The sequence below is a fragment of the Labrus mixtus genome, chromosome 16, assembly GCF_963584025.1.
Source record: "Labrus mixtus chromosome 16, fLabMix1.1, whole genome shotgun sequence".
Lineage (NCBI taxonomy): Eukaryota > Metazoa > Chordata > Actinopteri > Labriformes > Labridae > Labrus > Labrus mixtus.
In genome coordinates, this window is record NC_083627.1 from 7,430,552 (window position 1) to 7,443,552 (window position 13,001).

General features: G+C 45.9%; 2 protein-coding genes across 4 annotated transcripts in view; both read right to left on the reverse strand.

The window, feature by feature from the left end:
* The window catches only part of gabbr1b (gamma-aminobutyric acid (GABA) B receptor, 1b), an 80,256-nt gene that overhangs the window by 56,565 nt on the left and 10,690 nt on the right, over positions 1-13,001 (reverse strand). For all 3 annotated transcript variants that reach the window (XM_061060424.1, XM_061060423.1, XM_061060425.1), the window contains exon 2: positions 5,106-5,192. In XM_061060424.1, the coding sequence (XP_060916407.1) occupies positions 5,106-5,184 (79 nt within the window). In that variant the 5' untranslated portion in view covers positions 5,185-5,192. The remainder of the gene's footprint in view (positions 1-5,105; positions 5,193-13,001) is intronic.
* Positions 1-13,001, reverse strand: part of mgat1b (alpha-1,3-mannosyl-glycoprotein 2-beta-N-acetylglucosaminyltransferase b) — an 82,835-nt gene that overhangs the window by 8,465 nt on the left and 61,369 nt on the right. The window lies entirely within an intron of this gene.

Sequence of the window (13,001 nt, forward strand, 5' to 3'; positions counted from 1 at the left end):
ATCCTTATAATAAAAAATCCAACATCCAGCCCAAAAGCCACCTGAGAGAAAAATCCCCTGTTACCAGAAGTTACAGAATGATCTTCTTCTGGGCTGTTTCAGGGCTCTGCCACTAGAGGGCGCCCTCTGTCATGTTTTCAGCCGTGCAGGACCAGCTCTTTATCCACCTCTGTGATTCTGAACACAGCTTCTCTCTGAGGGTTGCTGCCAGCTTTTTTTTTTTTTTCCGTCTGAGCGAGTGTTTCACATGAACAAACGTGTTTTCAGAGGGATGACGGCAGCTTTTTATTAAAACTATCGGAGTCTGACCCGCAGGAGGAGGAAACACATTTATATGTAGAGGTCGTCTGAGGCATTCAGAGGCTCAGTGTGCAGAAAGAAGAGATGACATTTGGAGCGTGAGGGGACATTAATGTTTAATTCTGCAGCCTCAATGATTCCGGTGGTATAAATTTGAGTTTTCTTTGAAACAGTTGAATCAGAGGATGTTCAGTAATCGGACCCTCGCTGTTTAAATTCACTGCAGTGCAGACCTGAAACAACCTTTTCACTGCAGCTTCATATACTGTCTGATTCATGTTTTAAAACTGCTTTCTGTTCGCTAATATCTCCACACAATGCATGTAGACAACAGCATGCCGGTTTAAAGCTGTGTGTTTGTCCTTTTATTTTGGTAACCCTGTCACATTACTTCTTCTTCTTTCTTGCCAACACTTTGAGAAATTCAGATTTCGACACAGGAAAGATTCAAATCTGACTCCATGAGCACATCTGGACTGCTTACACGCTCAGATAATTCAGGCTACGATTAAAGCTCGGTTAGGTGAATTCATTGGACGGCTTTTGCTTGTCCCTGTCACATGCTGTATGAAGAATGGACAGCAGGAAAACCGCAAGTGAAGCCAAAAGATTTAGAGCTTTTCATGCAGGTGGGACATGCCTGTGTCCGCCGCTTCATGATAAACACACACAGCCGCTGATTCAGCAGGTCCCATCATAAGAAGTGACAAAGCTGAGCTCGGAGTAATTTGATCATAAAAACGTTGATCAGCCACCGATGTGAATGAGATTCTGGGTAGCGTCCATGTTAGCCTGCCTGTAACCGGGGGGGGGGGGGGGGGGGGGGGGGGTCAGGCAGTGATCCCACACGCTCCTATTGGCTGTAAAGTCTGTCGCTTGTTTTGTGGCATGTTGAAGCACATTAAGGTACATTATGTTCACCCTGAAGTAGCAGCTTAAAAGAGCTTCATGTGAATTCCCTCTTACAAAAAATGTACTCGATTTTTTTAAATCTGAGGGGTCCTGGGACGTTTTCTCCAGGAACGGCGTTCACTGCGTTCCCTCCCATATTCACCCAATACAGTTTGCCTGCAATATAGTTTTTACTTCTTTTCTTTTCTTCTTCCCCTTTTCCACCAAAGGGAACCTGGGGCTAGTTCTGGGCTGGTCCTAGTTCAGAGTCTAAGAACCACTTTACGTACTCCTCCACGGGCAAGGGCCGCATCATCGAGTCACTAAATACGTCTCTGATTTCGCAGAGACACTTCAAGCACAACAACAACAACAACAATTGAGGACTGCTGCATCTCATTTCAGGTATTGCTTCTGGCTTTGATAACATATATCCGCATTCTTACACGACAAGTCCATAGGATTTGCCGTCCCCATCTCTTGCTGAATCAGTTTTAACCCGGCCTTAGTCCTTGAAGGTCCCCCAAACTTATTCTGGACTTGGTGGCCACAGCAGAGTTTTGGTCACGATAACCCCGCACCCAGCCCTTAAGGTAAGCGGTTATTTTTTGTAGTCCAGCAGTAAGGACTTGGTGCTAGTGTAGAACTGTTTTTTTTCTGGCCTCGAGCCTGGTTCCAGATTCTGCACTGGCTCCAAATAAGCCCCAGGACCGTCTTGGTTGAGACGGGGCAACAGTAGGTTGAACCAGCTCTTTCTCCCCCTGGTGGTGAAGAGTCGTCCACTGGCAAATCTGTAAACTCCCAGACTGTTTTCCTTCATACAACCAGAGCATGCTCAAACCTGATTGGTCAACTCAACTCGGACCAGAGACTAAAAGCGAGACGCCAAACATCGACGTCTCTCGCTCACACACGCTCTCTATTCACGAGCAAAATCTGTAAGAGATTACAATTCAGCAAGTGAATGAATATAACCAGCTCTAAACCTGAGCAGCCTTTCAATAGGAGCAGATCACACACACACACACACACACACACACACACACAAAACACACACACACACACACAGAACACACACACACACACACACACACACACACACACACACAGAAACACACACACAGAAACACACACACACACACAGAACACACACACACACACACACACACACACACACAAAACACACACACACACACACAGATCACACACACACACACACACACACACACACACACACACAGAAACACACACACAGAAACACACACACAGAAAACACACACACAAAACACACACACACACACATACACACACACACACACACAAAACACACACACACACACACACACAGAACACACACACACACACACACACACACAAAACACACACACAAAACACACACACACACACATACACACACACACACACACACACACACACACAGACCACATGCACAGAAACACACACACACACACACACACACAGAGACACACACACACACGCACACACACACACACACACACAGAGACACACACACACACACACAGACCACACACACACACACACACACACACAGACCACACACACACACACACACACATACACACACACACACACACACACACACAGACCACACACACACACACACACACACACACACACACACACACACACACACACACAGGAGAATGTAACAGAGTCTTTGATGAAGACATCAGTTTAGCTTTGATGTAGATGGGGAGTGACCTCCGCACATGCAGACAAACACACACACACACACACACACACACACACACACCCCTTCTGTCCTTTACACTACCACCATGTGAAGTCCATTACAGATGAAAGCAATGAGTCCTGAAGAAGCTGCTCCTCCTCTCTGTGCAGGTATTTTACTGTAAAAGCTTCATTTCACAGGAGAGACATCACAGGTATGTTTTCTGTTTTTCATTACCTGCACAGTATCACTCTATAATCCCCCCCGCACAAACACACACACACACACACACACACACACACACACACACACACACACACACACTGCAGGTACACCCACAGTGTAAAACCCTAATTACTAAACAGGCAGCACATCTCTCAGCAGAGTCCAGGAAAGACCAGCAGACGTGACTCCACTAGCAAACACCCCTCGGACCCCCCCACTGCTCTGCTCAAAGAGGGAAATGACAGCTGGGTAATCTGTGTGCAGGTTTATGTCTGTGTTACAGAGATGTGACATCTGCCTGGGAGCATTAGTGTCAGAGTGTGAGCGCCGTACAAAAGCCTCCGTAATCATCACGTCGAGTTTACAGCAAATATTCATCAGAGCTCTGAGCTCCCGTCGCTCTATAAACGTGGGATCAGTCTGACTGCCAAACGGGCTGTTAGAGGAGGAAATGGTGCCTGTCCGATGTTCGGCAGCACTTAAATGTTCCAGGCTGACGGATATGACCGAGGGGAGAAGGCTGAGACCTGCAGGACCAACACGCAGACATCCGTCAGTAGTCGCTTCCACACATGCAATCCTGAAAGTTTCTAGAAAATCTACAAAATAATCCTGAGTTGCTTTCATATAAAAGGGGACATATTATGAAAAATCCACTTCTACAGTGTTTCTGAACATATATTTGGGTAACCTGAGTGTCTACTGACCCACAAAATGTGAAATAAACCCATCCAGTTCTTTGTTTGTGATCTGCATAAGTCTTACAACACAGAGAAAAATGCTCTGTTTCAAATGTGCTCTCCTTGTGATGTCACAGTGGGAAAAAGAAAAACCCTCCCCTCTCCTTATATTTCCACCCATGGACTCCACCACCAGCCTAGAACAACACTTTTGCCCATTTTTATTCTCGCTAGTGAAGGAGTGATGTCTACGGGGAAAACTCAGGGGGGGTCATTGCATTTAAAGAGACACACACACCAAAACGGAGTGTTCTGAGAGAGCTGGTTTATACAGGGTCACAAACCTCCTCTGGTGCTTGATTCATGTTATATTTTGACCAAAGCACAGCACAGATGTTTCATTTAAACCAACAGGGGGACTGTTTGAAAAGGTGGAGAAGGGGGATAATATGTCCTCTTTAACATCATCTCAAGCTCAAAACTGGTTAAAAAAATATTGCCCATTGGGAGCTGAACAGTGTGCCGAGCTTTTTCCTTTTCTTCTGCAGTTCGTACATTTCTTGTCTTGCACTTGGATGCATTTTACCCGGACGTGCACTCACTAGTTTCTCTTTCGTCCACACATGTCCGAAACAGCAGGAGGCTATCCATGTCAGACGGGATGCTGGGTATTATAAGAATGTTTGCCTTCTTATCAATCCTGCACAAACTTTAACTTACAATCCGTCCCTTCAAATGAGAGGCCAATAACACACTGGTGACTCATAGCGTGCAGACAACACAAGAAGCATTTTCATCAGACTTTAGACTTTACTGTCCTAAATGGGAAATACTTCTCCACAGCGCTGTACAGCTTTGACAGCACAGAGTGCATTACACAGTCCATACAAACACACACGGCTTTTCCTGAAGAGAGCCTTGCTGCACCTCAGTGCTCTGTACATTTGCCCAGAGGAGTAAGGTGCTTATTTAGTGGGTGTGTGATGTCCTGTTCTGTTGAGGTTCGCCCTGAAATCACACCCAGGGTGCATGATAAAAACATCATCATCACTCCTGCTCGCTAACGGTTAATTTTCCTGAATATTACTTTATTTAGTCATCATTACAACTACAGATTGTAACCTATTAAAACATGTGCTATCCAAAAGTATCAACATTTTTGTCGACCTCAGAGTGCACATAATCACACATTCACAGACACAGCAGCTCACAGAGCATCTTTTGTATCAGAGTCACGGTGTCAGACACACACACACACACACACACACACACACACACACACACAGAGTTATTACCAGCTGATGTATTATACGCTGACACGCTGAGGGAGAACAGCACGGTGAAGAGGAAGAGGAGAAGGAAGGAGAGCGCCATCCCTCCACCTGAAAACAAAAAAACACAGAGAGAGAGGAGAAACATCAGAGGAGAGAGAGGAGCTGCAGAGACACAGCATGAAAACACAAACAATCCAGCACGATGCTCTGTTGTATGCTGCGTAATTAAAACCTCTGTGCTTTGTTTACATCACTGTACAATTAGCCACATGTAGCTAAAGTGATGCTGCATGCTTCCGCACTTCAAAAGGCTGCACAACCTGTCGGGGATAATGTTCTGGTGATAATGGACGTCTCAAAGGTCTTGAGTTGTCCCAGCACAAATCTGCTACAGCAACACTGCAATGTTTGAAACAAAAAAAATAACGCTCAAGTTACTTTCCCAAGTAAATAGTTTCCTGCATACAAATTTTTCGACCAATTAAGAAGCTTTGTGGAAACTTATGATCCAATCAAATTCATCCAAACACTATGTCCTGCCTTCTATTTTGTGATTTGTTCTATCCAGTTTTAGTTTGAAATGCATGACGACATGGCCGTTAGATACTCTCCAAGTTCAGTTTCACTGTGATTTTAATCACTAGTTGCTTTAGATTATCTCAAACTGGGACGATATAGACCCGGGTGCTGCAGGCAGAGGAACACATGTGGTGTGCTAAGTTCAAAGTGGCTTACTCACAGTAAAGTGAAGCACTGGAAAACATTCTTAATAGAGCACATGCTTACATCCTCATTGATTTTTGGGGATGTTTTGTTCTTAAAATAAGCTAAATGACGTTGTATGTGGTCTGGAGCGATGAAATAGACTAGACTCCATGCCTGCACTCGAAGCCGATCTCTCCTTAGAGGGGCCGAGCTGACCGACAGCTCCTGCGGCTCATACACTGACTATTGAAAAGTACCTCATACAACCCCACTCCAACAATGCAGAACAATCCTTTTAACGCTGGAATGTATTTAATGGAACAGAAAGAACAGAAATCCTAAAATACTTGAGCGAAGTGCTGGAGAGCACAGGCTGGTTTTTCCTCTCTTAATAAAGCCCTAAATAGAAAAGAGGCTCTGAATGGTCTCTGGGTGAATCAATACATCAGTTTATTGGAAAACCATCAGCCAACAAAGAGCCGCACTCCGCACGGCTCACACGGGGACCTTAAGGTTCACTTCATCCTGTGCTCCAGGAGGCTTAATTGCTGCACAATTTAAAGGAGACAATCACTTGTGTTGACCTACTGCCGAGGCCTGATAAAAAAAAAGAAACAGGAGGACTGAAGCTTTTTTTCTGTTCTCTACATCTAGTATTAAAAACACGTTTTAGAAGCATAAAGAGCTAGCAGCAGCAGCAGCATGCAGCAGCAGAGATAGATGAGTGAATGTGAGATCAGGCTGCAGAAACTGCATGTAAATGATCCAAACACTGTGCATCACTGCAGACTCACAGTCACCTATTTCATGCTCCACTTTAAACCTCAATCAGCTGTGGAACAACGAGGCAGAAATTCCATTTCATTCTCATTTGAAAAACGTCGAATATGGTGCTATGTTGCAGTGCATGCAGCGGCACAGAATCACAACATGCAGCTCTGACTAAATGGCTATGACCAGAGTGCAACAGCTGCCTTTGTAGCTGCCGCCTGAGGGGAGACAGTGTGAAATGTCTGTCAGAGCGACGGGTTCAGTTTCTGAGCTCGGCTGCAGAGAGTAATCCTCTGACAGAGAGCACCGGGACTACAAAGTCACTGTTAGAAAAAACAAAGATGATTCAGTCTATTTCAGACCTACTGAAGATTTCTGATAGTATATCTGGTGCCTATTTCTAAGATTCTGAAATGACCACAAATACAATCCCTAAAGCCTCACTAGCACCCCCTATAGGCTTTCTTGTTGACTACATTCAACAACATATTAAATAGGAAAGAACAAATAACATAAAAGGTCCAAAAGCCACAGACTGTAAAGAGTCGATGTAAAGACAAATCTTTGTAGTAGTGCTTTCACACTTGCAGAAAACTCCTGATATTTCCAGGAGGAGCTGCATGTGTGAACGCAAACAGCTGAATTTTTTTTCACTCAGACTTTACCCAGAAATTCCTCCTAGTATTTTTTCTGCACGAAGTCCGAATGAGCTGATGAGCGAACGCAGCAGGATATTCTCTGGAGAATTCACCTCGAGTCAGTAAGAGAGGGTGGTGACTGATGCACTGTGCATAGACTGTCTGCACACGACCGCGCACGTAACTAAAAGGATGCTTTATGTTTTCTGTTCTTCTCCAAACTTTTGTTATTGTGATTCTGTCGAACTACACAGCATTGAGATAAAGGCTCTAGTCTAATGGGCAAAACTGCCAAAGCACATTTCTCTAAAATTGTCTTCAGGTTAATGATGTATTTTGGTTTGCAGAGTGTGGCTAATATTAGCAGTGCTAGCACCACCAGCCTTCCTCCGCTGCAGTTAGAGCGCCCTCTGCAGGACATGTAATATGACAGCTCTACTTTTTTTTTTTTTTTTTTGGGGTGGGGTCTTTTTATGCCTTTATTTAGAGATAGGACAGTGGATTGAGTCTGAAATTGGGGAGAGAGAGAGTGGGGAATGACAAGCGGGGAACCCTGGCCGCCCGCTTGGAGGACTGTAGCCTCCGTACATGGAGCGCCCACATTAACCACTAGGCTACCAGCGCCCGGATAGCTCTATTCCTTAAGTCAGGCAGTTTTTTTCTGCACTTTTTTGTGAAAAAGAAAAATTCTGTTGTATTTCTTTCAATGTGTCCAGCAGATAAGTTTTATGGTCCATAAAATTTAAAAAAAGCGACGGATATCATCCTTAATTAAACAATTAACCTGAAGTTAACCTGATTCAATTTTTTAAATGCTTTGTGATAAAAATGTAATTAAAAATAATCACTCTGCCAGAACTTTCCCTGGACGTCAAAGGGAACACAAATCAATGACAGGTGACACACAGCAGAAGGCGGCCTCTCCTCTCGTCAAAGATGAAGCTGGATGCTGGCTAATTCTGTTGCCTAGCAACCATTCACACACTCGGGTGCTGTGTGTGGATGCTCGTTCACATTTAAGGCTGATGATGGTTTGTCTCCTCTGGTTACCATCACACCAACACAGTGCTGTGTATGTGTGTGTGTGTGTGTGTGAGTGTGTGTGTGTGTGTGTGTGTGTGTGTGTGTGTGTGTGTGTGTGTGTGTGTGTGTGTGTGTATGGTGTATGTGTGTGTGTGTGTGTGTGTATGGTGTATGTGTGTGTGTGTGTGTGTGTGTGTGTGTGTGTGTGTGTGTGTGTGTGTGTGTGTGTGTGTGTGTGTGTGTGTGTGTGTGTATGGTGTATGTGCGTTCGTGTGTGACAGGCTGCGAGAACATCCAACACATCCTCCTCCTCTTCATCTCTGGTGAACACACACGCTGAGGATCACAGGGTTTTACTTAAACTGTGTCTGAACTGTGACAGTGTACACGTTAATTATTTTATTTAAGCGGGAACACCTCACTGGGGACTGAGTCAGACACTGAGACGGTCTCATTGAAAACTTCTGTGTGTTGCTAATATCAGAAAGAGAGAAGTTACTGAGGCGTCTGAGTGTCTGCCCTGTAAATTCAACCAACACCGTATAAAATACAAAGTTAATGTAAGAGGGGTCGTCCAGGTCTGTTTACTGCTGGAACTTCATGGACATATCCCCACTACCTGTGTGCTTCTCACCAACGTAATCTCTAGAGCCCGACCGACTAATCGACCAGCCGATAATATCGGCCAATATGAGCATATCACATGATTTATTCACCTGTCAAAAAGCATTTCATTTGAGTTTCAGGAGAATAGCACAGTGTGCAAAATGGATTACAAGAAGGGGCGGCGATGGCGGCGGCAAAGTGGTAGAGTCGGTCGTCTCCTAACTGGAAGGTCGGGGGGCTCGATCCCCAGCTCCTGCAGCCACTGAAGACACCCAAGCCCAAGTTTAACAAGCATTTTCACTCTCTAGGAGTAACAAGTGCATTTGAGGGATCAACGCATTAAATGTGTATATCTGCATCAATCTAATTTTTTTTCCCTCCCTAATATCAGTATCGGTATCGGCCCAAAAATCTCCCATATTGGTCGTGCCCTGTTAATCTCTATTTACAGATTGTGAATATAAATACAGAATATTTGCATGCAGGATCAGACTGGCTTGGGTATAAAGACATTTCTGAGATTTGTGGATTTTGACAATTTCGACTGGGCTTTTCGCTTCCTAACAGCAACCGTCTAATCTGCCAGGACCCGCTGTGATCATGTAACATTTTGTCGCTTGTGATGTCCGGCTTGTTGCGCACCGATCTAGGAGGGATGGTGTGCAACACGATAGTAAGAAGAAGTGTTCCCTCCCTGCTCCCCAAACCAGAGGCTGGACTATAAGGCAACATATAGTTTGAGAACACCCTGTCAGGACCAGAAAGAGACACTGCAAAACTGATGGAATTGATCTTATTGGACGCCTGACATTCTGTTTTCAAGCATAAAGGAAATTTAAATATCGTCTACTTGGAAGCTTGTGTCACTGCAGTTAAAACGACGGTAATGCAACTCAACTCTGAATGCATGGAAACATTTCACACTCAACATTTCCTTCGCCTCAGAAGCTTCATAAGAGAAGGATTTAACTAGCACAGATCCACACCAGGTGAAAGTTTAACTGACTGCAGTTTAGTTAAATATGAATGCTTTTGTGTTTCTGCAGCTTTACTGACGGAGTTGGTGCTGGAGACTTGCTGAAAGTACCATATGAGCTATTATCAGTGCGTATAATTAAACTCCCACTCAGTGTTTATAAGTGACCGTTCATGACAATTACTTTAAAGAGAGTGATGGAGCTGAGAGAGGAGTTTTGCGTCCCCCCCCCCCCCCCCCTCGCTGACTGACGGCGTGCACACAGTCTTTAAATATTCAGAGACAGAAACACATCTCCTCCCTACTTATCTCCTCTCTTTTATCTGCAGCCTGTTGAAACAGCGCCGTCCTCTCTCTGAAGATAAATCTCTGGATTGTCGGAATAAGAAAAAACTCTGAATGTCTATTCTCATTCGGGGAGAATCATCTGGGACGTCTGAGTTCAGGCTGCAGGACGTGACCAGACACGAGGAAACGCAGAGGTATCAGAGTATGCTCTGCTTCAAAACCCCCCCCTGCTTCGCGCCACTCTGCTTTGCTCCGCCCTGCTTCACAGCTCGTTATGAGAATAAATAAGTTATCCTGACCTCTGTCCTTTCTTCAGCTCCCTTCTTCCTTTGAACAGTTTAAAACCCCGCCACTGAGCCGAGCTGCGTCCTGATCTGCTGAACCTGCAGCTTGAGCGCTTTGTAACTCCACGGGAGAGGAAATGTAATTTTCTCAGCTTCAATCTGATAGAGAGGAGATGAAAGAAACCTCCAGCAACGGTGTATGCAAATGAGAGAGAGAGAGAGAGGGAGGAGGTGATGAAGATGTTAAATGATGGAGTAATAACTCTGAGCTGTACAGAGAAGAACTCAGAGATTTTCCCGCTGCAGAGGAGGAGCACAGGTTTTGTTTTCGGTTGAGGTTTGACGACTCTACAGCTTCCGACATCAACTCTAATACACACCAGAGAGACAGAGAGAGAGAGAGAGAGAGAGAGAGAGAGAGAGGCGTCCACAGAAGTCAAGGATGCGGGGAAATGTAAAGCAGCGGGAGGAGAAGGATGCTGTGTTTCCATGCACTAAAAGAGGAATCAGGATGATATCTGATAGGATTCAGGTGAATCATTACTTAACTGCCGACAAACAGAGTACACAGATCAGAGCGGCATTCTCCTGTTTCCTCCTTCACAATTTGTTTTTCATTTTGTGTGTGGCCTCCACAGGTGGTGGTGCTGCTGGTCTATAAGTCGGTGCGCATGGTGCACATGGTGAAAGGCTCTGGACAGACTCGTTAATGATTAGCTCTCGATTTACCGGTCGGTCTTCGCTCCAACCTTCACCTGTGGTCATGAGCTTTTGGATAGTGACAGAAAGAATCAGATTGCGGCTGAAATGAGTTTTCCTGTCTGGAGTCAGCGTTAGAGATAGGGTGAGGCGCTCCGAGTAGAGGCTCTACTCCTTCTCACTGAAAGAATCCAGTTGAGGTGGTCTGGGAATCTGATTAGGATGCCTCTTGGACACCTCGCTTTGGAGGTTTTCTGGGCACACCCAACTGGGAGGAGACCCAGAGTTTGCTGGAGAGATATCACAAATTGCAGAGAGCTGGGTTTAATCTGCGCTTTTGCCCAAGTCAAATTTCCGCAATGTAGTCTGTGTACAGGAAATGAACTTCTGTTTCACTGTGGTATCTAAAAACGTATCAATATTGTTTAGAATCATAAAAGGTTTAAAGATCTGGTGTTGTGTCAGCCCTCTTTCAGTGTTTTTGTTCCCAGACTGGAGTCACCTCCTGACTTTATCATCATCGTATCTTCACTCTAAACTAACAACTGTGTGGAGTGCTTTCTCTCAGAGGGACCTGCTCCTTCACACACAGCTCTCAAGGCCTCTGAGAGCCGCCTGGAGGAGGACTGAGGACTTTAAAGAGAGATCACAGAGAGCTCAGGTCTCAGAGGAAGAGGGGTCCAAGTCAAAGAAACACAGGACTCTGATCCAGAACACAAAAAAACAACGAGAGACGAGCCCCCTCGAGAGAAAATCACCACTCTGTGTCACAGGTTAAACAAAGCGTCATCCTGTCCGCAGCTCAGAGTCTGACAGCAGAAACATCAAGAAACACAGAGCTCTATAAGGAGAGACGCTCTGTGAGGAGAGACGCTCTGTGAGGAGAGAGACGCTCTGTGAGGAGAGACGCTCTGTGAGGAGAGAGAGAGAGACGCTCTGTGAGGAGAGAGAGAGAGACGCTCTGTGAGGAGAGAGACGCTCTGTAAGGAGAGAGACACTCTGTGAGGAGAGAGAGAGAGACGCTCTGTGAGGAGAGACGCTCTGTAAGGAGAGAGACACTCTGTGAGGAGAGAGACACTCTGTGAGGAGAGAGAGAGAGACGCTCTGTGAGGAGAGAGAGAGAGACGCTCTGTGAGGAGAGAGACACTCTGTGAGGAGCGAGAGAGAGATGCTCTGTGAGGAGAGAGAGAGAGAGACACTCTGTGAGTAGAGAGACGCTCTGTGAGGAGAGAGACACTCTGTGAGGAGAGAGACGCTCTGTGAGGAGAGAGACGCTCTGTGAGGAGCGAGAGAGAGATGCTCTGTGAGGAGAGAGAGAGAGAGACACTCTGTGAGTAGAGAGACGCTCTGTGAGGAGAGAGACACTCTGTGAGGAGAGAGACGCTCTGTGAGGAGAGAGAGAGACACTCTGTGAGGAGAGAGAGAGAGAGACGCTCTGAGGAGAGAGAGAGAGACGCTCTGTGAGGAGAGAGAGAGACGCTCTGTGAGGAGAGAGAGAGACACTCTGTGAGGAGAGAGAGAGAGACGCTCTGTGAGGAGAGAGACACTCTGTGAGGAGAGAGAGAGAGAGACGCTCTGTGAGGAGAGAGACACTCTGTGAGGAGAGAGACGCTCTGTGAGGAGAGAGAGAGAGACGCTCTGTGAGGAGAGAGAGAGAGACGCTCTGTGAGGAGAGAGACACTCTGTGAGGAGAGAGAGAGAGACGCTCTGTGAGGAGAGAGAGAGAGACGCTCTGTGAGGAGAGAGACGCTCTGTGAGGAGAGAGACGCTCTGTGAGGAGAGAGAGACGCTCTGTGAGGAGAGAGAGAGAGACGCTCTGTGAGGAGAGAGAGAGAGACACTCTGTGAGGAGAGAGACGCTCTGTGAGGAGAGAGAGACGCTCTGTGAGGAGAGAGAGAGAGACGCTCTGTGAGGAGAGAGAGAGAGA